We start from the raw sequence: 27,051 nt of genomic DNA on the forward strand, positions 1-27,051 counted from the left end.
TTTCAGATTTCTAGCATCTTCAGTTTTTTTGATTGCCATCACAAAGTAGTTTACTTGAACTGCACTTTTCTGTTGAATTGAGGAACTACTTGTTCTATTACTAGTATACTGTGGCTGCAGTATGTGCTATCTCTGGGATGCAATGCAAAATCTTGCTAGCTTTACTTCCAACACTACTTTCCACTATTCTTTACCACTGCAAAGAACTAAATCAGTATTATAGGAGAACCATCACCTCCAACCTCCTTTCCAAGTCACAGAATGTCCTGACTTTGAAACATGGGTACAATTTCATTCCTAATGCCATTCTGAGAATATCACAATTACAAATATTGCAGCCATCCACCTCCACCAAGAATGGACAATAAATGTGGTGCTGCTTTGGTTGCCATATAGAACCATAGAACACTACAGCACAGAAAACAGGCCATTCGGCCCTTCTAGTCTGTGCAGAAACGTTATTCCGCTAGTCCCATTTACCTGCACCCAGTCCATAACCCTCCAGACCCCTCTCGTCCATGTATCTATCCAATTTATTCTTAAAACTTAAGAGTGAGCCTGCATTTACTACGTCAGATGGCAGCCCATTCCATACTCCCACCACTCTTTGAGTGAAAATGTTCCCCCTAAACCTTTCCCCTTTCACCCTAAAGCCATGTCCTCTCGTACTTATCTCTCCTAATCTACGTGAAAAGAGCCGACTTGCATTAACTCTGTCTATGCCTCTCATAATTTTGTAAACCTCTATCAAATCTCCCCTCATTCTTCTGCGCTCCAAGGAATAAAGTCCTAACCTGTTCAATCTTTCACTGTAACTCAACTCCTGAAGACCCGGCAACATTCTAGTAAATCTACTCTGCACTCTTTCAATCTTACTGATATCCTTCCTATAGTTAGGTGACCAGAACTGCACACAATACTCCAAATTTGGCCTCACCAATGTCTCATACAACCTCACCATAACATCCCAACTCCTATAATCAATATCCTGAGAGTATTTTTTAAATCTGCTAGCACTATGGAAAAGGACAATTTCATTGGAACCTTAAATTCAGTTCTTTCTTAATATACATTCTGCTATTTCCTTTTCATTCATCTTCGCTCCTTTCTCCTAATAATGTGGAGAATGAAACTGAGGAAAAGCAGTACACTTTAATGATTAAAGTAATCACCTTATACCTTAGTTCAGTAGTGAGATGCCTGGCAGATTTCACTGTCTCTATTCTAATTAATGCTCAACCATGTAATACTGTTCCTTCTCATTAAAACTGTACTTCGTACTTCTGTTTGAAGCTGTCTTTAGGAAACACCCATGCTATAATGAGAAGTGTATTAAATGCAGACTGTCTGTAGGAGAGGAAACTATAAACTATAAGATCAAAGTGGACAGTTTATAATCAACTCCTCACTTACCAAATACTGTTTTTTACATTTCTATTTCTAATTAAATTCAGTAAACTAGACAGCATACCTTAAGACTGCCCAACAATAACAAAGGTAGAGGGTTCATGTTGCTGGATGTTGCCAAATCCTCACATAACCATATAGTTCTTTTATTACTTATTAAACACACACATATTCCTGCAGGATACAGATTCAGTTTTGCAAATGATAGACTTGCATGTTGATGGAAGCTCTGAAGATTATTGACCTGAAATGTTAACTCATTTTCTGTCTCCACAAATACTGCCTGACCTGCTGAATTTTTCTAGCATTTTCTGCTTTATTTCAGCATCTGCAGTATTTTGTTTTTGTAAACTTGTATATTTTTTGCCATCACACATGGCTCATCACAATGAAACCCAGCTGTTTCAGACTTGGTCACGTACTGATTCCCAAGATGCGTCGCAGACTGAGAACCAGCTCCTGATGTCATTTGGCTGCAACCCTATGCAATGACATCCCTCCAGCATAAAAATACAGCAGGTATAATGCATGCTAATCTTGTGCCATGATGATTCTGGTGGATTCCTGCCCAGGAACATTACCTTAGAATGATTGTTTTCAGCTGGTTTGTGTGTATTATGTCATTGGGTTTTGCAACATTTTCTCCAAGTTTAGACCAATTGCAGAATACTCTAAAGGGGAAGGGTACAATTGGTGGTGGAGGGAGGGGAGGTGCAATCAAACATAGAAGGAAAACCAAATCTGCCCAGTGGGGAGAGCAGACACTGGTATGATGATAACACATATGGGAGGGTGGGAAACGTTAGAGTGGGTGACATTTCAGTTTTAATTAAGGAGTCCATTAAGTCCATTACTGCAGTGAGGGAGGATATCCTGGAAGTCTCTTCAAATGGGGACAGATGGGCAAAGCTGAGAAACAAAAAGAGGGTGACCACTTTGCTGAGGTGTACAACATCTAACAGTCGATGGGAGATAGTAGAACAGATCCAGGTAAATCACAGAGATATAAAAATATTGGGGTTTTAATAATAGTGAAATTTCAATTTCCCCTGTATTAACTGGGAATCACCTTAGTTTGGAAGGCTTGAAGGGTGTGGAATTTTTTAAAGTGTGTTTAGGATAGCTTTTTGAGCCAGTATGTAGGAAGCTAATCTTGATTAAAAGATAAAAATCTGAGACCAAACTACCCTTGACCCTATGACTGGTTGTTGTTTATAAGCAGTTAGGTCTTAATGGTCCAAGATTGCATGCCAAGACGTCACACACTAAGACTGCTGAGAGTTTGCAGCTGAGTGCTGCCTAGGGCACTTTGATAGTTTTAGCTTCCAAAGGTTCGTACTCTACTGACAATTAGCAGCAGAAGTACTAAGGTTTCTTGAGCAAACCTGGCTGGGAAAGGATTATAGATTCATAAGGGTGTCTCTAGCAATTTTAGTCTTTATCTTCTTGTAGTGTTTTTATTTGCATGTATGAACTTGAGTATCCAGGGGAAAAAAAGCTCAGAGGAGTTTCTCCTTCTCGCCAGCTGTTGCATTTTTATTGATGTGCTGACTTCAGTTAGAACTCTACTTGGATGCTAATGACAAAATCTCATGGTAGGAAACAAACAAGAGTTGGGATGGTTGGGAGCAACCTCAGCAATAAATGTGAAGTTGAAGCAGTATGACACAGATCAAGATAGCTTAGGACCTTTCTCATTTTATGGAATTGGAAGTTTCAATTTTGTTTTAATGTATTGTCATTACAAAGCCCACACAGGTAGTTAAATAATATAAATGCCAGCTGATTTTTTTTTTACAAGTGTAGTATGTATGCAGGAGCTTTTCCAACTGGGAAGTCCACACCCAGAAGTACACCATTGAACTCAAATATTTTGCAAAGTATTATTTTACGTTTTTGGAAAACTATTTGGAACATTCGTTTTAGATATTGACAGTATAGAAGTATCACTCAAGTGTGAGAAGCAATGCAAATATATAACAAGGCTGGAGTGTGTTCTGAATTGTTATTAATTGATGATTTGATGAAAAGTACAGAACTCTTTTAGTTCTGTGCAGTATTATATCTGTAGACTCCATGCCAGAGGAAATTGTGTTCTTTTTCAGTATGTGCTCTTAAAGGGTATTGAACTTCGTAGATATGAACAAGGTAGAAAATTACTTTGGGAAGGCCATACTTGTTTCTGTCTTGACCTGTCGCCTAGTCCCTGCACAAAATTGGTTATTTATTGCAGGAGGCTCCTAATTGACTCTGAACCATTTATAAATAGAAATTAATCAACTATGGATGCTAGAACTTCAAAATAAAAGCAGAAGTAGCAAACACCTAGCAGGTTAGGTGACAAAAGCCAGGTCCATATTTTGAGCCAGGTATGTTTTAAAAGAAATATGGGAAGTAAACAGCATGGGAAATTTCAAGTGCACAGATGGGAGTAACAGGCTGTCTGATCTGCAATTTGCTGATTAAGAGGAGATAAGATAAAGTTTCTTCTCAAAGAATGACTAAATTGAAAATAGTTAAGACAGAAAGATCCCCACTGAAGAATAAATGGGAGGAAGCCTAATTGGAAGGACTCAAGTATGGAATTCCCAGCAAGTTGTACACAGGTTTTGATGATGACATCGGTTTGCAGTCTTTAGAAAGGACTGGGAGGTGGAAGATTGGGTGGCACTTAGCAAACATACTGGAATCAAGGGTTTTTTTTTAAAGAAGACGAGTAATAATGATACATATAAAGTAAGATTTATGGTGCATCTTAAAGGAGGAAAGAAAGGTAGAGAAGTTTAAGGAGGGAATTCCAAGAGCATCTGGACTAAGCAGCTCACTGACCAGTGGAGATGCAAATGAAATCTGGGATGCCTGATGAACGGAATTTGAGTAATACAAAATTCTCAGAGGGTTGTAGGACTGGCAGAAGTTACGCCAATAGGAAAGGCAAATGAGACATGGTGTGGGTCAAACCATGAGCAGTTGAATTTTGAACGAGCTGAAATTGATTGCAAGTGAAAGGGAGAGTGACCAAGTCTCTAAACAACAATGTGTTCTGACAAAGGGACTAATCCGTCTCCATTCACTTACTGGGGGTAGATTAGACCACATTACCAGAAGCTTCTTTGTAAAGAATGATCTAAAACTACTAAAGCAGTCTTCAGATGAGAGAGCTGCAGCATTTTCAGGAAATAAATAACAAGTAGTGATCGCCCTTAGTTAGATGTCTTTGCAAATTTATATTGCTGCTTTCTAATGGACCACTGTCAGCCTGCAATATAAAATTAACTGTTGACCCAGCTTTGGTTACCATTTGCAAAGAGAGTTCCAGATCCCCATCACCTGCATGTAAAAGTGTTTACCAACTTCACTCCTGTAAGGTGTGACTAAGCCCCTTATCCTAGACTCCCAACCAATGGAAACAGTTCCAATCTGTTCATCCATTCAGTTTAATAGTTCTCTTTATTTTCCTGAAAACTACTGTCAAATCTTCCTTTAACCTGATAAATCCTAGGAAAAAGAATACTAATTTGTGTAATACAAATATCAATAGTAAGTATGCTTTTCAAACCAAGAGTTGTATTAAATTACCATCAAAGCAAAAATTGTAAAGCACATTCCAATTATTTCTTCTTCTGCGCATGCCCCATGACCACTGGCTATGAGAACCAAATATCTCCCATGAACTCAAGTTAAAAATGCAATTTTAAATGGGCTGACGTTTGGGCACAGTACAAAAGCTAGTGGCGGCTAATATTTTACTCCTCCATGCATTTTCCATGTTTCTCATGTTGTCTTGATGCTAATGGATAATGCTCAGGTACTCTTTCATAGTAACTGTACTCCATTACCTTTCTTTGCAGCCATTCTTTGTAGGCAAGTCTAGACAGTGAATTCCAAGGGCAGGGGTTCATACCTATAACTCCACTTGTGATAAATTTCTGCAAGTGGCTGGACCACCGAGGAAGATTCGCCCTTAGAGATCATATGTGAAGAGCACACTGGACTTTCAGCTGATAAAGTAGGAAGCAGATCGCCAATTATGCATGGGATAGATTGGGAACTGTGCTTTTTTTTAAAGAGAATTTTGGCAAGATGCTGGAATCTATAATCAAGGACGAAATAGCCAGTCATTTAGAGAAGCTTAATGTAATCAACCAAATCAAAAAGTCATGTATGACACATTTGCTGGAGTTATCCGAGAATGTAGCAAGCAGAGTCTATAGAGGGAAACCTGTAGATGTAGTGCATTTAGATTTTTGGAAGGCATTTAGACAAAGTGCCATATGAAAGGCTGATGTATAAGATAAGAGCTCATTTTGTTAGTGGAAGTGTATCATATAAAATACAGAGTTGGAATAAGTTTTTTTTCAGGCTGGAAGGATGTAACTGGTGGAGTACCCCAAGGATCAGCTGTTGGCTATCAGTTATTTATGATTTACATTCATGACCCGGGGGAGAGGGGGCAATTGGTAAGGTATCAGTTTTTGTGAATGACACGAAAATAGGTGGGAGGTTATGTTGTGATGGGAATATTAGGACCCTGCAACTGGATATAGGTAGGTTGAATGGGTGCGCGAAGACTTGGCAAATAGAGTTGAATGTGTGAAAGTGTGAGGTTATGCACTTTGGTACATAAGGCAGCCTATTATCTAAATTGAAGATGATTGCAGATGAAGTACAGAGGGATCTACGTGTTCTTGTGCATGAATTGCCAAAAGGTAGCAGTGCAATGAGTAGTTATGAAGGTAAGTGGCATATTAGCCTTTATTGTAGGAGGGTTGGAGTTTAGAAACAGAGATATTTTGTTACAATTGTGCCGGGTTCTGGGGAGCCACACTTGCAGCACTGCACAGTTTTGGTCCCCTTGTTTAACAAAGGCTGTACTGATATTGGGCTAATTCCTAGGATGAGAGGATTGTGCTCTCGCAAGCAGCTAAAGATATCAGATCTACATTCTTTGGAGTTGAGAAGAATGAGGGATACTCTTATTGAAAGATCTAAAATCCTCAGGGCACATGAAAGAGTAGATCTCAAGATGTTTCCACCAACAGGAGAATATTGAACAAGGGGACGATGACAGGATTAGGGGATGGTCAATTAGAACTGAGGTGCATTGGAACTTCTCAGAGGGTTGTGAATTTCTGGAATTCTTTACCCCGGGGGTATTTGTGGCTATTTAGGGAGGAAATGTTTGAATGATCTGTGAATTGAAGTCTATGGGGAACTGGCACAGAGAGGAGATGTGGCTTGGGGCAGATCAGCCATGATCATATTGGGCAGGCTTGAGGGACCAAATGGTCTACTACTTATTTTTTTATGTTCTTACAGGCTTCAGAAAAAGATTGCTTGGTAATAAGAAAGGAAAAGAGCTTGCATTTCTGGTGTATCTCACGACTTCAGGACATCCCCAAAAGTGCATTAAAGCTAATTAAGAGCTTTTTAAAGTGTAATCATCATTGTAATGTGTGAATTATTAATGGATATCATGGATGAATCCAGATCTCATAATTGATTTATGGAGGTATGGATGAATTGTATTGCATTTTATTTGAAGGATCTTTTTGGCTAATTTTTCAAGAATTAATTTAAAATGGTCCAATGCATTAGCCTAATTTAAACTCAAGTACTATTTTACTTTGAGGTATTACAGAGTAAAATTGAGGTATATACGGCTGCATTAAAGGAAAATAGCAGCAAAACAATTTTTATGGTTTGTGTTCAAAGATGAACAAAAACTCCCATGAATTCTTGTGACTGTTCCAGTCCCAGTATAAATGTCTCACTTATTGTTAATGAAAAGCACATTTTTCAGAACACTGAATACTATTCAGTCTATATTTAGTGTAATATAATGTGTGGTGTTCCACAAAAGATGTCCATGGCTTTCTCAAATAAGGTTGAGTGTCTGATATTGTAGCCTGACAAAATAAGATTTCCCATTTCTGTAAGTCTTTAAAACCATAAGGTTTGATCCATTGCTATATATAACACTTCCAAAGCTGCTCAGTTCATGAACATGACCTCGCGTTGACTTGCCATTCTTGATGCCATCTTGTGAACTAAATAAGTTTATTAGAAAATAATAACAATAATTCTTGGATAACCAGCAGTTTCTGAAAACTAACTGGCCAAACAGGTAATAGCAGTACCCATCCTCTCTTTGGTGATCTTTGAGTGCTGAACAACTACAAATTGCAAAATTCTGCTCCGGTTTCCTCCCACGTTCCAAAGGCATATGGGTTAGGAAGTTGTGGGCATGCTATGTTGGTGCTGGAAGCGTGGAGACACTTGCGGGCTGCCCCCAGAATACTCTACGCAAAAGATGTATTTCACTGTGTGTTTCGATGTACATGTGACTAATAAGGATATCTTATAAGTAGTTAGAGAAATGGAAAAATAAATAGAATGTACTTGAAAAGGAGATCATAAAATTGGGGCTATATATGGATGAAATCATATATACCCATAAGTACCCATAAAAAAAATCAAACCTGTGCCAGAGACCATCTTCTGCACCAGAGAGAATCTACTACAGGGAATCACTGATGTTGATGTAGAGATTACTGGTTTGATTGAACTTGCTGAAGAAGTCTTGGAAAACTGCTGCAGCACATTTTATAGATGGTTATGCAGCTACAGTGTTTAAGGTGGTAAGTGGGTTAACAAATACGTGGGCTGCTTTGTCCTGGATGGTGCCAAGCTTCCTGACTCTTATTGGAACTAATTCAAGTGCAAAGTATTTCACTGTACATTTGATTTGTGCCATGTACATCATGAAAACTCAGAGTTTCAGAAGGAGAATTACGTGCAGAATGCCTAGCCCATGATGTGATCTTTCCCCATTATGTATATGGGGCAGTTCTAGTTAATTTTCAAATGAGTGGTGTTTCTCAGAATAATGCAGACATAAGCTTTGACAAAGATAGTGCTCTTGAATGTCATGGGGAGGCACTTAAACTCTGGTTAGTGAGAGTTTCCTGGCAGAAATATAATATGAATGTTAGCATTCATCAGTCTAAGCCTGAACATTGTCAAGTCTAGTTGCATGTAGACATAAGCTGCATCATTATTTGAAGAGTAGCAAGTGGAACTGAAAACAACAATCATCAATGAATATTATCATTTCTGTCAAAATGAAAGAGGAAAGGTCAATGATGAAGCTGTTGAATATTGGGACTTGGACTCTGCACTATTTTCTGGGATTGAAATGATTGACCTACAACAGCCATGTTCATCTACCATAGTGGTAAGTCTCACTCCTGCAAATTAAGCATTTTGCTCCCGATAACTATTGACTTCAACTTAAAAATAAATATAGCCTTGATATCATGTTCAGTCATTATTACTTCCTCTGTGGAATTCAGCCCTTTTGTCTGTTTCAACCAAGGATTTAATAAGATATAGAGCCAAGAGGTCATGGCAGAACATCCTTGAGCAAGTTATTGGTTAGCAAGTGTTGCTTAATTACACTCTTCATAAACTTCTCTATCATGCCAAAGGATTGCTGTATTGGATAAAGGTTTAGGTAGATTTGGAGCACAAGTCTTCAGCTCTACAGCAGGGATGTTGTTACTGTATTCTGACTGCTTGGACTATGCTTGATATCAAAATAATTCAAATCTGGCTGAAGATTGGCTTCTTTGATGAAGTTAGGCTAAGTCACCACAGCTTCAGAGCATAAATAGTTGCACTAAAGTTGATATTCAGAGGACATTTGGAAACTGTCTTTGAAGCAGAAATAAATCATGACAATGCAGTTGACCTTCCTGACAATGCATCTCACAGTATAAGTAGAAGAGCAAGCATTTACGCTGGTGATTATTATGTTTTGACTTCTCTATTAGAAGCTCCTATTGCCCAATAAACATACAATTGTACTTTATTTCATCTAATGAAGAATAATATATGAAAAAACATGTAAAATGAGTAAATACCTGATATCTTGGCCCTGGGTTATATTTCCAATTTCTGGATTAAACAATATTATATTGGAATTGGCTTCAGATTTTGCCAAATATAGTGATACTCTACAGTAGAAAGGGAACATCAACTTTGGATCTTTTTCCTCCCAATGAAGTTTTCAGCTGAATGCTTCCAAAGTTCCCACCATTGGCTAGGTCATCATTAACCAATGCAGAGTGGGCAATTGAGCAGATTACTGCAGTGCTTTGTGGTCATCCAAGAACATTGTTCATCTTCCTTCTGCTGGTTTCTTAGGTATGAGTAGCCATTCTGGTTTGGAAAAGAAGATCAGCAGAGTGCACTTTTACATCATTCTTCATCTTTTCAACTTGCATTAATGAATAGTATAATCTTGTCATGTTTAAAGTTTCTGTAGCATTTGTGCTGTATCATCCTAGTTAAACATTTTTCTTCTCTTTATATTCAAAATCTCTGTCATGCACCATGTCAATTTCCTCCCATTGCTGAAAGCAGTTGTCATCAATGCAGGAAGAAAACATGTAGAATGTTTTTAGAACAGAGAAAGAAAACAAATGGAGGTTAGAAAGGCTGAAGGCATGGACTTGAGGAATAATATTGATGATTCAGGAGGACATAAATTAACAATGGGCAGGAAGATAACTTGCAGGTCAAGGCAGAGGGAAAAAGAGAAGTGTATTAGTATTCAGTTTTTAAGATCACTAATTCAGAGCCTAACCTTATTGAACAGGATGAGACGAGGACATAGTTGGCTCCTTCCAACAGCTTATTGGGGCGAGTCTTCCCTCTGCACCAGAGTCACACGAGGGAAATTTCCTTCTAGAAATTCTGACTCATCATTGGGTCTCAAGGGGTACAATGAAACAGCATTCTTAAATTCTTTTTGACCATTTTTTAGCAATCATTATTCCTTAACTCATCATATCTATTCAGTCCACTCACATCATGTGAGGGTCACAAATTCTTGTCGTGAACTTCAGCACAGGATGATCTTGCACATTGATTTACAAAATGAATGGTTAGTTAGCTTGCATGTATACTCTTCTATTCCTGATAGTAAAATGTGTCAAATATGTTGGATTATTTTGACTTTTGTTTATACTCAGAATAAAGCATTGTCTCAACAAAGGGCACCTAGCAATGTGAGAAATAACTGAACTGTTCTGACAAAGCAGTAATGCAGTCAATAATTTGTGTTTACACCGGTTTTGAACGTGTCTGCATAAAACCAGTAAATGGTGCTGAAGCTTGCTACTTAGAACAAAGATGATTGGTGGACAGCTGCAGTGTTTGTTCAGATTAAATTCCACCTGCCATTTCTTCATATTTCCAACTGGTCTATATCCTGCTGAATCCTTTGACAACCTTCCTCGCTATCCACAACTCTGACACTTTTTGAGTCATCTGCAAATTTAGTAATCAGCCCACGTACATTTTCATGCAGATCATTTATATACATCATAAACATCAGAGGTCTCAGCACTGATCCCTGTGGAGCACCACTGGTCACAGACCTCTTGTCAGTAAAACACCCCTCTACAACTACTCTCTGTATTCTGTGACCAATGAATTTTTTATCCAATTTACCAACTCACGATGGAACCCATGTCCCTTAATCTTCTGGATCAACCTATCATGAGGGAACTTGTCAAGAGGTTTACTAAAGTCCATGTTAACAGTATCCACTGCGTTACCTTCATCAATCATCTTCACTTCCTCAAAAAAACTCAATCAATTTTGTAAGTCAGGACTTCCTCTGTACAAAGCCATGCTAATTATCCCTAATAAGTCTATGCTTTTCCAGATGTGAGTAGATCCTATCTCTAAGGATCTTCAGTAATTTCCCTATCACTGATGTAAGGCTCACCAGCCTATAATGTCTTAGTATGTCCCTAAAGCCCTTCTTAAACAGAGGAACAACATTGATTATTCTCCTAACCTTTGGGACCACACCTGTGACTGAAGAGTATACAAAGGTCTCTGTCAAGATGTATGGGTAAAACCAAAGATGCTGCATGAGATTTGTTTAATGTCATATTTTGATTATATATGTAACAATTTAGTTGAAAAATAAACAATTTTTAAAATATACCATCTTTAGATATCATGTCCAATTATGGAAACCATGTTGATGTCCTGGAGATGTTGCAGTTTAGATTTATGGGGATAATACCAAAGATTGAAAGTCACAGTTGTAAAATCTGAAAAATGCAACAAAAATTATAATGAGGAACCAATAGAAGTGTTTAGAATAATTTTTAATAGAGTAAGCAGAATGATTATTTCCAGTGCATTGTGAATTGGTGATGAGGGTTGTTACTAAAAGAAGAAAGGGGGAAATTAAAAGGAATGTGTACTTGTAGGTTGTGAACTCGCAGTCCTGAAAGGTCTGTGAAGGTGAAGAAGTAAACAGAAGTTACAGAGTGGCCCAGGATTTTCAAAAACAATGACTGTGAAACTATTGCTGTTTGCCATCACTGATCTATGAATCTGACAGAGACACAGCAATCTTCACAAATGCATAATTTAATGCAGAAATCCCGAAGTTGCTTTCTCTGATTTGGCTCTCCTCCACAATCTGGTAATTGCAACTCCTCAAACAGGAGTGAAAAAGTCATTTGCATTGCCATGAATTTAAGCTGATTATAAACTGGTCTCGTGACATCCCCTGAAAATTTAATGCTATGTTCCATAAGGACCAGGTTTTTAATAGCATACCAAGCCATAATGACTAATTTTTTTGTTTATGAATTGTAATCCCCTCAGCCAAATGTTTCAAAATAAAGTAAATCTTTAAATAAAAATATTTTAAATATAACATTTTAGTTCAATCATGTGTGTATGTTCCTGTCTTTATTTAACAATCTATAAAATATTTTTAGAAAGTTAATTTAAAATTGTGCTTTTACCTTCGCAGTGGTGCTGACTGAGAATTCTTGATGTGATTGGTTCCTCAGGCAGCTTGGCAGGATTATCGCTACTGGCTGCCACAAATCCCATTAAACTGATACCTAATAGCAACATAGAAACAAAGACAGAAGTCAGAAAAGAGATTTTCGTCACAGAGATCACTAGAACTATGAGGGGTTTTCTTTGAGGGTAATGCCACAAAATCTGGGCTATATTGTCCTTTCTTTGACTGCTTAAACCACAAGGATATCCAAATCCATTTTATCCCTGGTGTTGTCATACTTAAAGTAATATATGGGGGCAGGAGAAGGCTGCAATACTGCTTGCTTAAGAGTAAGTTGCGACTTAAGAGTCATGCTCCACCTTTCACAGAACATCATAATCTGGTTTTGATGGTGTGTTTAGGTGCAGTTGTGCTGCAAGTAAGTCTTAATGTTTAGGTAATACTTTCCTTCCTTTTCAGCTTTGCTTTTTGGAGCAATGCATTTGCAGAAATACCTCTTTATTCAGAATTTAAAATCTATTCTCTCACTACTATATATGCATATGCCCATATTGAACTTAATGTTGTGATGCCATGATCCAGGGATGAAACTAGATCCCTTTGGGATCTAAACTGGATATTCATATTGTTCACACACACCATCCATGGAGTCTTTTCAAAGAAAAGCTGGACTCAGGAATAGTTGGTAAAACAAGGTCATGTTTGGATTATTTAAGCTACTTTGTTTTGCAACAAGTGAACAACACAACAAATTATGGTTTGTCTCACTTTGTTCAATTGGTAATGTTTATCTTCATGTAATAGTACAAAATAACATGCTGTGATCCTCCCTTTCACTGCAACCACTTCCAGCCTTAACTTCCAGCTCTTTAAAACTTACCCCGATCAGGTTTTTGATTATTTGATTAATATCTCCTAATGTGGCTCACTGGCAATTTTCTGTTCAATAACTCTCCTGTGACATTCCTTTGAATGTTTTTATTATGTTAAAAGCTGAGGACAGTGTTGGTGAGGGTAATGTTCTTAGAGTATGTAGATATTAAGAGACAGGATGTGTTGGAGTTGTTAGAAAATATTAGGACAGATAAGTCCCCGGGGCCTGACGGAATATTCCCTAGGCTGCTTCATGAGGCAAGGGAGGAGATTGCTGAACCGTTGGTTAGGATTTTGAGTCCTCGTTGTCCACAGAGGTAGTACCGGAGGATAGGAGGGTGGCAAATGTTGTCCCCTTATTCAAAAAAGATAGTAGGAATAGTCCAGGGAATTACAGACCAGTGAGCCTTACGTCTGTGGTGGGTAAGCTGTTAGAAAGGATTCTAAGAGATAGGATCTATGAGCATTTAGAGAATCATGGACTGATTAGGGACAGCCAGCATGGCTTTGTGAAGGGAAGATCCTGCCTCACCAGCCTGATAGGGTTCTTTGAGGAGGTGACCAGGAAGATTGATGAGGGTTGTGCAGTGGATGTGGTCTACATGGATCTTAGTAAGGCGTTTGACAAGGTTCTGCATGGTAGGCTTCCTTCAGAAGGTCAGAGGCCAAGGGATCCAGGGAGGCTTGGCCATATGGATTCAGAATTTGCTTGCCTTAGAAAGCAGAGGGTTTTGGTGGAGGGAGTACATTTGGATTGGAGGGCTGTGACTAGTGGTGTTCCACAAGGATTGGTTCTGGGACCTCTACTTTTTTGTGATATTTATTAACGACTTGGATGAGGGGGTGGAAGGCTGGGTTAGCAAGTTTGCAGATGACACAAAGATTGGTGGTGTTGTGGATAGTGTGGAGGGCTGTCGAAGATTGCAGAGGGATATTGATAGGATGCAGAGCTGGGCTGACAAGTGGCAGATGGAGTTCAATCCAGAGAAGTGTGAGGTAGTACACATTGGAAGGACAAACTCCAAGGCAGAGTACAAGGTAAATGGCAGGATTCTGGGCAGTCTAGAGGAGCAGAGGGATCTGGGAGTTCATATCCACAGATCACTGAAAGTCGCCTCACAGGTAGATATGGTAGTTAAGAAAGCTTATGGGATGTTAGATTTCATAAGTCAGGGGATCGAGTTTAAGAGCTGCGAAGTGATGATGCAGCTTTACAAAACTCTGGTTAGACCACACTTGGAGTACTGTGTCCAGTTCTGGTTGCCTCATTATAGGAAGGATGTGGAGGCGTTGGAAAGGGTGCAGAGGAGATTTACTAGGATGCTGCCTGGATTAGAGAGTATGGATTATGAGGAGAGACTAAAGGAGCTAGGGCTGTTCTCATTGGAGAGAAGGAGGATGAAGGGAGACATGATAGAGGTATACAAGATATAGAGAGGAATAGATAGAGTGGACAGCCAGCGCCTCTTTCCGAGGGCACCAGCGCTCAAAACAAGAGAGCATGGCTTTAAGGTAATGGATGGGAAGTTCAAGGGAGATGTCAGGGGGAGGTTTTTCACCCAGAGTGGTTGGTGCATTGAATGCGCTGGCTGGGGTGATGGTGAAGGCTGATACATTGAAGAAGTTCAAGAGATTGTTAGATAAGCATATGGAGGAGTTTAAGATAGAGGGATATGTGGGAGGAAGGGATTAGATAGTCTGAGGTGTGGTTTGAAAGGCGGCAGAACATGGTGGGCTGAAGGGCCTGTATTGTGCTGTATTGTTCTATAGTTCTAAAAGCAGTATTATTCACATTATTGTTGTTCAGTGGGACCACCAGTTCTTAAAAATTCCCTCCTGATTGTTATATGCTTGTTATTTTTTTTAAAGGCCCACTCGTCAATTACCTAATGTGTTGATAAATTAGAATTAAAGTATGTAAGCTTTCAACAAATGTATTGCAATAGAAGAAAAATCCATAAAATGGTTTCTTCACAGATTTTAGTGTCCCTTACAATGTCCTGACAGTGGTAGCCTCTTGGAATGCTGTAATGTAGCATTACATAAACTTTGCCTTTTTGTATTTCACTTGTGGAATCTTTAAAAAGTCTCATTATGGGGATGTCCCTATTTTTGTATCTATTCTTCACTGTTGAATGCTCATGGTAGCTGCACAATAAATGTTACAAAGCAAATATAACCCCTCCAAGCTCCTGTGATGCAGTCTGCCTCCCTTGTGGTGGTGAAAGGTGTTAAGTCTGGAAAAACTTGACTACGATACAAAAAGAACTTTTTTATTAAACACCAGGGATCATTTCACTCTTTGGGATGCTGCATTAAAAATGCAGCACATTATATGTTTCAGCTCTACAAATATAATACTGCCAATGATTCAGAATATGGAACCATTTTCTGTCAATAAAATTATAAAGAATAATTTGATTTATAGAGAGCAATAATTTTTGTAAAATTTTAAATGTGCTTATTGACTTAAAATTCAGATTTAACCCCTTGATATCTAGGACCTTACATGAGAAATGATCAAAGACATTTCAAAAGGAATTTCAAAACAAAACCTACAAATCCTACAAAGGTTGTGCTATTATGGCAACCACTCAACAGCAAGTAAACCTTTGTCCCTCTGTAAATGCACATTATCCAGGTGTATGAAAGTCAATAAACACCAGCAGTGAAAAAGCTTGATTTTATATCATTAGCCAATTATGATAACTTAAAGTTTTTAGAATGCCTATTAAATCTGGTTATTGGCATATTATACTTTTATCTACTTTGTACTAATTTCTTTCTCCATTTTTTTTGCCACCAGTTCACAGATTGGTGTGATCATATAGAAAAAAAGAGGAAACCTAAATGCAGAATCCTATCCAGATTACAAAATGTTTCAACCTATATGTAATTGTTTTCCCACAAAAGAATTGTTAGTAGTGATGTTACCGGTGATTTTATTATTTTTAAATACAGTCCTTTCAGTGATGCAGTCCAACAGAAATGCCTCCCTGATGACATAAATCTTAGTTTGACCTTACAATATTCTTTTCTTAAGCTTTGTGTGAGCAATACAATTGGCATCTGTGTGACATCATGTTACTAAAATGTATGAAGGGCATTTAATTCACCCTTTCATTTTTCCATGTCATGAGCATGACTCCTCCCTAGCATAGGCACATTCTTCTATTCAGAAAAGAGTGCTATAGCTCCGGCTTCAGGCTTGCACCTATTTTGCCATCAATTCCTTTCTTTAGTTATAAATAAGCAACTGTCTGCCCAACTTTTGGCCAAATTGTCTTTCTTTGCTCCACCTCTCCCTTTTGAAAACAAGTAAAACTTAACAGTTTTACTGGAGATTTTACTGTGAATGCCATGTAGTAGTTGTCTTGCTTTATGCCACTTCAATGTTAAGTACTATTTCTACTGAAAACAGCTCAATTATTGTGTTGGCTTTGGTTGTGCTAGGACTTGGCCCATAAACATTGCAGTTTCTTTTTGATTCGTGTTATTGCGTTTACCTGATGCTTACAGCCTACTATTACTAAGTCACCATTCATTGGCTCTGTGTTGATATTGGGGCCAAATGATTTCACTCCTTTTTCAGTTCTGAACCAGCCTAGCAGCTTTAGTCAGCCCAGAATTCAAAGAACAGTTGAGGCAATTAGCATTGATACATTTAAGGAGCAGCTGAAGAAACACAGATGAGGGAGGGAGTGGAAATATATGTTGATGAATAAGAGGAAGCTCACATGGGGCATAAATTCTGGCTGGGCCAATTAGGCTGAGTGACCTGATACCGTGGTTAGTATACTATATAATCAGGTCCTTTGACATCCCTCTTAACATTGTCTATCTGGCACCAAGGAATGCAAAATTTTCCTCGACTTCCTTTGGCTTCCTGTGAGCTTCTTACAAGCTAGCAATGTTAACAAAGCAGTTTATAGATAAAATACCACTGAAGCTAGAAATGGTTAAGCCTCTTTTGCAGGAGAGTTTTGCTGTTCATGAAAACCTTATTTACATGGTTCCTTTAGAGGAATAATCAACTGTTGTCAAGCCATATAAGGATGCAATAGGGCATTTGGTTAAGACCTGTCAAAAGTAGATTTTTAAGGATTATCTTGAAGGAGAGAAGAGAGGTAAAGATCAGGGAGAGTTTTAGAGGGAGAATTACAGAGCTTAATGAATTGGCAGCTGAGCACATGGAGCAATTAGTTTCAGCAATGCTGAGGTGGCCAGAAGAACACAGATATTTCAGAGGGATGTAGAACTGTAGGAAATTACTGAGAAAGAGAGGGTGAGACTATGAATGGATTTGAAAAATAGAATGAGCATTTTAAAATCAAGAAAGACATTGCTTAAATGGAACTGGGTAATGTCCGTAAACATGTGAAAAATGAGGTTGTGTTGGTCAATACAAACAAGGATGATTGGTGAATGGGACTTGGTGCAAGTTAGAGCACAGGGCAGAGTTTTAAATGACCATGTTTACAGAGAGTAGAATGAGGGATGCCAGCCAAGAGTATGTTTTAATAGTCAAACCTAGACATAACAAAGGCATGAATGGGCAGCAGATGAGTTGCATCAGGAGCACACTGGGTGCAAAAGAATACAAAGATGGGCTATGTGGTAGAGGTGGAAATGGGTAGTCTTAGTGATAGTGTGGGTATATTGTTTGAAGCTCATTTTCTGGCCGGGTATAATGCCAAATCTTGCTCAGTTTGAGACTCTTGTCAGGGATAGAGTTGATGGTTGGAGAATGTATGTTGGCATGGGCTATAAACCAGTGCTTCAATCTTCCCCATACTCAATTGGAGCAAATTACTGGATATTGGTAAGCTTGACAAGTTAGAGACTCTGGAGGAGTCAGGATATTGTTGTAAAATGGAGTGGATAATATCAGTAAACATGTCAAAACTGATGCTGCGTTTTTGGATGATGTTGGCAAGGGAAGAATTAACAATATCAGCTAAATGAGGACCATGAAGGAGAGTCAAGTGGGCAGCAGTTTAATGGGAATAGGATGGGAAGAACAGGAGATAGGTCTTATGGGTGAAATGTTCAGCATGAAGAGAGTGGAGGTAGGGAGGCAGAAACTGGAAGTAGATGGGACTAGGAAGGAGAGAGGCAAAACTTTGACTCAGGGCACTGGTTTTCAAACTAGAAGGTGTGGCAATGAGATGAAATTGGCAAGTTTGCTAAGGTGCTGGCAATAGAAAGGGTTACAGGATGAACAGGACCAACAATAATATCAGTCCTCTTGGTCTTAATAGAGGAATGTTAATAAAATTCTTGGCTTTGTAACCACCAATCTTCAGTAATGTTGATAGAGTTTCCATGGAGATTATATCTAGTGAATTGCTGGGCTCGACAGCACAAGTCTTTTCAAATACTCCCTGAGAGGGAGGAACAGGGAACACAACGATGTTTTGCTCCTACTGTTCCACTGCCATTCCCAAGGGTCTTGTTCCATGTTTTCTCCCTATTAGCTGTCGCCTTGCGAGCCACTCAAGCCAGACAGACACGTAGTGCAAATATTAATACACTCACCCTCATATCAAATATGTTTTTCCATGTCCGATAAACTTCATAAAGCGTGCAAGCAGAATTCTGTGCTCTGTGACAAAATCACCTTTGCAAAAGTCATCCTTTTTCACCAGTTTGGCACATTTCAATACTCACAGGTAGGAAGTGTAATGTGTTACACTCCCTTGGTGCCTTATTATCCTGGTGTCTTTTAAATGCTAGCTATAATTATTATTACACCAATATTCAAAAGATGCCAAGATTACTCTTTTTTTTAAGTACAGAAATTTACATTTGAGCATTACTCCTCTCTGATAAGAACAATTCATGATGAAGTTCCCAGCAATCTGTATCTGAGACTGAACCTTTATGTAAGCTAAGAGCATCCCCACCCCACACTTTTGGGCACAGACCATCAGCAAACTGGTGTGAACTCAGAAGCAAGTGGATTTGGGAAGGACAGTGGTAAACCATGGAGGAAAGAATCCTCACACCCATTTATCAAGACTTCATGATGAGCTAAACAGGCTTGTACTTTTCACTGAGCTAAACAAGCTTGTACTTCTCACTGAACTAGGTATTGTTATGTATGTGGTGATTTCGTGCTACTTTATATGCTTTTTACTTCCAGTGGTTTTAAATAAGTGGTTGGTGGTATGCTGTCTTGTAAAAATAGTTTTTATTCTCTAAACTAATTATGAATGCACAATGAATAGGGTGAAAAAGGAAGGGCAGGATAAATAATTAAGGGGTCAACAAGAGAGTTGAGAAAACCATAGGTTATGTACCGGCAGACACAACCAGTCAGATCGTGAGAAGTATGGCCACCTTAGTGACAAAGAAGTGCATGATCTTCTCATATTTGCTTTTGGAGGAGGGACTGAACAACAAAGGAGATAGGGGTTTAAGAAGATAATTTTCAGTAGAGGAAAGCTCGGCTTTACCCTTTCATTCTGAGGTGATCTTGAAATCCTGACCAGTTTTGACAGATGAGTGTTTTGACTGAAAGTGCTTTAAGTGGTTCTGCCAGATCTGACCATATATGATTAAACTAGTTTCCTGTCACATCCTTTCAAATCAGTGTCTCTTAAGACTTGAGACTGGGCAGAGCTGGCAGGGTATGAGAAAATGATGGATTTAATTGGGATTGAGGCTTCAGAAATGGAAATGAGAGTATGATTGGGTAGATGTTAACATAGAAAGTCATGGAAAATGGGAGGTTAAAGGCTACACACTTGAAATTTTGGAAGTGCATGCATAAGTGAATTGGGAGTTCACACCTGGAAATACGAAGCAAGTAGCTTTAGGATTGTGTGATTGGAGAGTGATAAAAGGGAATGAACAAAGATGGCTGATCTGTGATTCAGATGATGGGGTTAGTAGGGTTGCAGGATATGGGAAGGTTAAGGTAGGAGAAGTGAAAACAGATTGATAGGTTGATATGGAAAGAAAGATTGAGAGGTTGGAATACCATTGAAATTTAAGGACAATGTGCATGATAAAATGAGGTGGAATGGTTGAGAAGTCGCTTGTTGCAGGGGGCCCTTGAAGACTCTTTGCATTGTCCTCATAACCCACACAGCCATCTGGTGTGGTGTCATCAACGAACATGGATATATTACTTTTGGTCCCCTCATCTAAGTCATTCATATATTTGTGATCAGCTGGAGGCATGACATCAATCCTGGTGGCAAATCATTTGTCAACACCTCCCAATCTGAAAATGATCCGTTTATTCCTTCTCTCTGTTTTCTGCCCATGAAAGTATACCGTCCCTACTCTAATGTGCTCCAATTTTGCTAAATCAAGGGCCTTCCAGGAAATCTAAATATACCATATACACTGGTTGCTCCTCATCTATTCTGCTAGTTGCAGCCTCAGAAAAGTAGTAGATTTGTCAAAAATGATTTCCCTTTCATTAATCTTTATTGACTCTGCCTAACTATTATTTTCTCAGTATCCTGCTACTTCCTCCTTAATAATAGATAGTAGCATTTTCCCTGACACTGATGTCAGGTTAACTGGTTTGTAATAATCTGCTTTCTTTCTCCCTCCTTAAGTAGTACAGTTACCTCTGCTGACATCCAGTTTGTGGGAATCACTGCCTGCAGTGATGAACTTAGCACATCTATTCTTAATGATATCCTTATCTGGTTTCCTTTTCAGCAAATCAGCCATGTCAAAATATAGTTCTGCCAATTTATAGTATGTTCATATTTACACATTTATCTAAATGTGGTTTTTGTTTTGTTTTATCCCCAGGTAGGATGAATAAAAAGAAATTAGCAAAACAGGTAAGTCTTTCATGCTGACATCTACATTCAGGTTTCATTTAATGTAATTGTTTGTTGAATTGACTAATTACCAAATTCAATCACCAGCAGACACTGCAGCCACAAATTATTGTATTGGGGGTTTTGTCAAGTATTCAATAAAATGATTGAAATTTGAAATTGATAAATTGTTCAACTATTTTTTTTTGGCTTATGTCAGGAATAATACGATGAATGTGTTTGATTCAATGGTTCATTCTTCAACCAGAACAACCAACATCATTGGAAAAAGTGGAAGACACAAATGTTAAAGCAAATGCAATATTTTTAAATTCCTTGTACTCCGCAATCTCTTTTGATTTTCATTGGAAGGGTGGAACATTTAACCAGTGTTCTAGTTTCTGGCGTTATCTTTGATCATCTTGCTGACTGTTGCATTAGCATTATTCAAAGAGATTCACACTTGATTCCCCTCCTCCTCCCAGATGACTGAATGAAGAATTCCCCACATATTGTCAACAGGTGGTCATACTCCTATTTATTGTACTTTCATGCATTGACGTTATTCAAAATAGATTGAGCATATAAACTTATCTGAGATTTGGCAGGTCCTTAAAATAGTACAGCACGCTAGTCACAGAACCAGTTTCAGATTCCAACGCGTAATTACAAGTATACACTACAATAATAAAATCAATAGTCTTTAATCAAGGTTGGGTAGCATAGGGCAAATTTACATTGTTTGAGGTTCACCAAAGCACTACCTAATAATTGCAATAAAAGCAAAAAGTGCTGGAAAAAACTCAGCAGGTTAGCAGCATCTGTGGAAAGACAAACAATTTCAAGTCAAAGACCCTTTATTGGAACTGATCTCCAGTATACTGATTTATTTCAGATTTCCAGCAGATGCGCTTTTTTTGATTTTCACACAATAGTTGTCATTTGCATCAGTTACCAGTTGTAATTGAGGACCAAAGGCCAGCTGCTGTGCTGCAGTAGAAGATGCAGATTGATATCTTGATCTTCAGGGGTGAGATCCACAAATTGTCATTGTTCATTTGCAGGGAATAAAATGTATTTCCCCATTTTTGCAATACTATTTTAAAACAAAAACACATTTTTAAAAACTGGTGGAAAACAAAATACAATACTTTAGGGAGACTTTTATCCCCATATACACTGGCAAATCAAACTGGGAGTTCAATAAGCATAGTTGGGATATGTTTCTGGAAGAATGCTGTAATCAAACTAACTGAGGAATAGTTTGCCTTAGAACCTGTGTAATGTAACAGAGTTAATAAGTAATCTTATTAAGGGAGCCACTAGAGAGAGTGATTGCAATAAGGAGTTCAAGAAAGTGACGGATCAGTCAGAAGTTAGTGTCTTGGTCTTAACTAAAACCAATTATCCAGATATGAGAAGTGTGTTGGCAAAGTTAGGTCAGGCAATTAGATTAAAAGATTTGCCAGTAGATAAACAATGGCTAGCATTTTAAGAAATAATGTGTCCCTGAGGAAGATGATCCATCTATAGCTAACTTAGGATGTCATGAGAGGCATTAGATTAAACAAAGTTTATAAATGTGACAAGACACCCAGGTAAGGATTGGAGAAGTTTTAACAAGACAGACCAAATGACCAAACATTGATGGAGAGAGAAAATAGGAGTGTGAGTTAGCAAGAAATATAAAATATGTAAAAAGAGAACAGTAAAGTATAGGTGTTATAAAGATGATGGCAAGAGAAAGTACAGAAATAGCTTAGGGTTTAAATATTTTGTATCAGTCTTCACTCTAGAAGTCACATGTTGCAGAAACGGAAGGGGACCAAGAGTCCAATGAGGACCAAGCTAATTAATATTACTAAAGATATAAGCTAAGCCCTCTAGTATTTGACATTTCCACCATGGGAAGAGGCTTGACTATCTACCCTATCTATGCAACTCAATTTTATATACATCTATCAGGTTGCCCCTCCACCTCTGACACTCCAGAGAAAACAATCCAAGTTTGTCCAACCTCTCCTTGTACCAGGCAGTCTAATCCAGGCAACATCATGGTGAACTGCTTCTGCACCCTCTCCAAATTTTCCACATCCTACCTGTAATGCAGTGACCAGAACTGCACACAATACTCCAAATGTGGCCTAACCAAAGTTTTATACAGCTGCAATATGATTTCCTGACTTCTATACTCAGCACCTAGACAATGAAGGCATGTGTACCATATGTCTTGTTTACCACCCTATCTACTTGTGTCGTCACTTTCAGAGAGCTATGGACTTGCGCCCCATGATCTCTCTGTACATCAGTGCTCCTAAGGGTCCTGCTATTTACTGTATATTTATATTTGACCTCCCAAAGTACAACATCTCTCACTTGTCCAGATTAAATTTAGTCTTCTGTTTCTCTGCCCACATTTCCATCTGGTCTATATCCTGTTGAATCCTTTGACAACCTTCCTCACTATCCACAACTCTGCCAATTTTTGGGTTGTCTGCAAACTTACTAATCAGCCCACCTGCATTTTTGTCCAAATCAATTTTTATATATATATATATATATATATATATATATATATATATATATATATATATATATATATATATATATATATATTTCTATAAAACAAATAAGAGATATCCCAGCACTGATCCTTATGGAACACCACTGGTCACAGACCTGCTGTCAGAACCTGCACTACTACCCTGTGTCTTTTATGGCCAAGCCAATTTTCAATCCAATATACCAAGTCTCCATGGATCCCATGTGCCTTAATCTTCTGGATCAGCCTACCACGAGGAACTTCATCGAAAGCTTTACTAAAGTCCAAAAAGTATTTGATAAGATACCCCACAAAAAGTTGTTACATAATGGCAGACACCGGTAGTGTAGTGGTTAGCGTAACACTTTACAGCGCCAGCAACCCAGGTTCAATTCTGGCCACTGTCTTTAAGGAGTTTGTACATTCTCCCCGTGTATGTGTGGGTTTCTTTCGGGTGCTCCGATTTCCTCCCACTTTCCAAAGACATACAGGTTAGGAAGTTGGTGCCGGAAGCATGGCAACACTTGCAGGCTGCCCCCAGAACACCCTACGCAAAAAGATGCATTTCACTGTGTGTTTCAATGTAGATGTGACTAATAAAGGTCTATCTTAATTTAGTTGCTCATGTTGTCGGGAGTAGACCTCAGCATGGTTGTTCTCAGGTAGGCAGACTAGTGGCATGCCAATGGGATCTATACTGGCCCTCAGCTATTCATAATCTCTATTACTGACTAAGATGAAAAGATTTCAAGTTTGTAGAACTGCAGAGCAAGTTGGAAAGTGTTGTAGGGAAGATACATTCAGTTGCAAAGGGGTATGGACTGGTTGAGCAAGTGGGCAAGAAGGTGATGGAAGGAGTGCGATGTGGGACAGTGTAAGGTTATACACTTTAGTAAATAGAAAAACAGAAATCCTTCCTGTTTTTGAAAAACCAAAAAAAAATTGATGTGCAGAAGGACCTTGGTGTACTTGGTTCCTGCAGTGCCAAAAGTAAGCATGCACACACATCAAGCTCGCTTCTTAGGCAGTTTCGTAGGCTGCTTCTCCCCTCATTTTCACTCCTGTGCCTTTTGAAGAGTCCAATGTGAATCCACAGACTCTTGCAGATGAGACAAGAGGTACGTGATGGGGTGGGTGGGTTGTTTGGGTGATCCTGCACTCCTGCTGTGGTTTCTTGGCTCCTATCAAAGAAACTCAAAGTCCCTTTCTAAAAGCTCCTACTAATTATGAGCTATGTTATCCGTGACCATTGGCAATGCTAGCTGTCAGTGAAAATTTGTGTGGAGGGGTCCTGACCCAAAGCATTGACTGCCTGATATTCTCCACGGATGATGCCTGGGCTGCTGAGTTCTTCCAGTATCATGGAGAAGAGAAAATGTGCGGGGTGGGTGATGTCTTTGATTATGTTGGCTGCTTTACCAAGGCATCAAAGAGTATGGACAGAGTCCATGGAGGGGAGACTGGTTTCCGTGATGTGCTGAGCTGTGTCCACAACTTTCTGCAGTTTAATGAACTTTAATAACATTTATAATTCTTTTAATTCTACCTGACTTTTTTTCCTGTAGGACATTGATGCACTGATGACAAGAGCTACAAAACTGAAACAAACCCATCATCTTTTCAGAGACCTTGGTGATGAAGGTACATTTAAATATTTTTGAAATATTCTGTCTTTTACCATGCACTCAAAATTATGTACTCAGGCAAAGACATATCATTATGAGTAAGTTGACTGGCTACATTTATTTCTCAAAATATTTTATTGTTTATTAAAAATGTTAATTCAGCCAAAGATCCGTACGAGATCGGTATTCCTGTGGACGTTAGATTCAATTAACATTTACATTGACTAAGCAAAAGATAACCCAAGCAAAATTAAGCATTGTGACACATAAACTGCAGCAGTATGTCATTGAGATCAAGGTTTCTTTCCCAAAGGACAGATCTGCCATTTGAGGTTTACTGCACTCCTGCAGTCTTCTCTGTCAGCAATTTTGACCTCATTTCTAAAAAAATTGCATTTACTCTCCAATGCACATATTTTGTTGTTTGTGATGACATTGGAAAGTGGCCACTTTATTATCTCTTGTAAACATTTTGCTTTTGTTCTGGCATTTTTATCAGGGCTGATCATTCTAGTTTATTTCTGTCAACTGAGCATAAAACTGCATTTCAGTTCCCATCAACTTCCTCCTTGGTCCTCCTGTTGCCTTGCAGAACTGCACTCCAACTGAACTTAATGAACTGAGAGTATACTGTACATCAGCCAGAAGGACTGTAGCGGTTCAAGGTGATAGCTCACTACCACCTAATCAAGGACAATTAATAATGGGCTGCATATGCTGGCCTTCTCAGCACTTACCAAAATTATTTTAAAAAAACACAAGACCATGTGTGCTAAACAATGGAAACAGCAAATATGCACAAAATTAAGCCAGCAACCAATGGACTAAATTAAAGTCCTGCTGACATTCCAAATCCTTTCATAAATTGTCCTAGAACGGTTCCCTTATATGATGAAATGGACTCTGACCTCACAATCTACCTTGTTGTGACCTTGCACCTTATTGCACTGCACTTTCTCTGTAGCCGTGACACTTTACTCTGTACTGTTATTGTTTTTACCTGTACTACCTCAATGCACTCTGTACCAACTCAATGTAACTGCACTGTGTAATGAATTGACCTGTATGATCGGTATACAAGACAAGTTTTTCAATGTACCTCGGTACAAGCGACAATAATAAACCAATACCAATTAACAGGAGACTTCATTGGTATTCCCATCCTCAGATGATGGAGCCAGCATTCTGGCAAAAGAAAAAACTATTTTCATCCCAAAGTACCAACTGGATTCATCTCAGCCTCATTGTGACATCTTCATCACTACAGTCTTCATTTAATTTGATTCACTTCACATGGTAGCATGGTTAGCACTGGGTACAGGGAAGGTTGTATTATACAGTATTTCAGCCAAAGCACTGAAGACTTATGCTGCAGACCAAGCTGCAATTCTAACCAGACCTAGAAGTGTCTCTAGTCAAGGTAACTCCAGTAAAGCAACTGGTCTTTAATGGTCACCGCGGACTCAATAGGCTGAAGGGCCCGTTTCCCTATAACTATGACTCAACAATACTGGCATTATCCAATAAAGAGGAAAGCTCCCCAAACAATTTCTCTTAAATCAAAAGTGGACACAGTCCAACCAATTACATGTCAATCAATATATTTCCAAGCAGAAGCAAAAGGGTGAAAGGGTTTCTTGACTGAGCTATCAAGTGCCAGTTACTCATCAACAAGCTACTCACTGATGCTAAATGTGGGTTGTAGCAGGACCACTTGGTATCAGGCATCATTACAATTCAAAAAGTAAATGAGGAGAAGGTAACTTGACATTACAGCAGTATTTGACCTCGTGTGGCATCAAAGGATGTGAATCTTTGGAATTCTCTAAAGATGGCTATTAATGCCAGGTCTTTGAGTATCCTTAAGGGTGAAATTGATAGGATCTTGATCAAAGGATATAGAACATTACAGCACAGTAACAAGCCCTTTGGCCCACCATGTCTGCCATGATGCCAATCTAAACTAATTCC

The 27,051-nt window shown here is 38.7% G+C and overlaps 1 protein-coding gene across 1 annotated transcript in view; it reads left to right on the plus strand.

The window, feature by feature from the left end:
* Positions 1 to 27,051, plus strand: part of micu2 (mitochondrial calcium uptake 2) — a 326,882-nt gene that overhangs the window by 192,228 nt on the left and 107,603 nt on the right. Inside the window, 2 exon segments of the mRNA XM_052026309.1 lie at positions 20,903 to 20,934; positions 25,021 to 25,096. Coding sequence (XP_051882269.1) covers positions 20,903 to 20,934; positions 25,021 to 25,096 — 108 coding nt within the window.

The sequence above is a fragment of the Pristis pectinata genome, chromosome 11, assembly GCF_009764475.1.
Source record: "Pristis pectinata isolate sPriPec2 chromosome 11, sPriPec2.1.pri, whole genome shotgun sequence".
NCBI classification, from domain to species: domain Eukaryota; kingdom Metazoa; phylum Chordata; class Chondrichthyes; order Rhinopristiformes; family Pristidae; genus Pristis; species Pristis pectinata.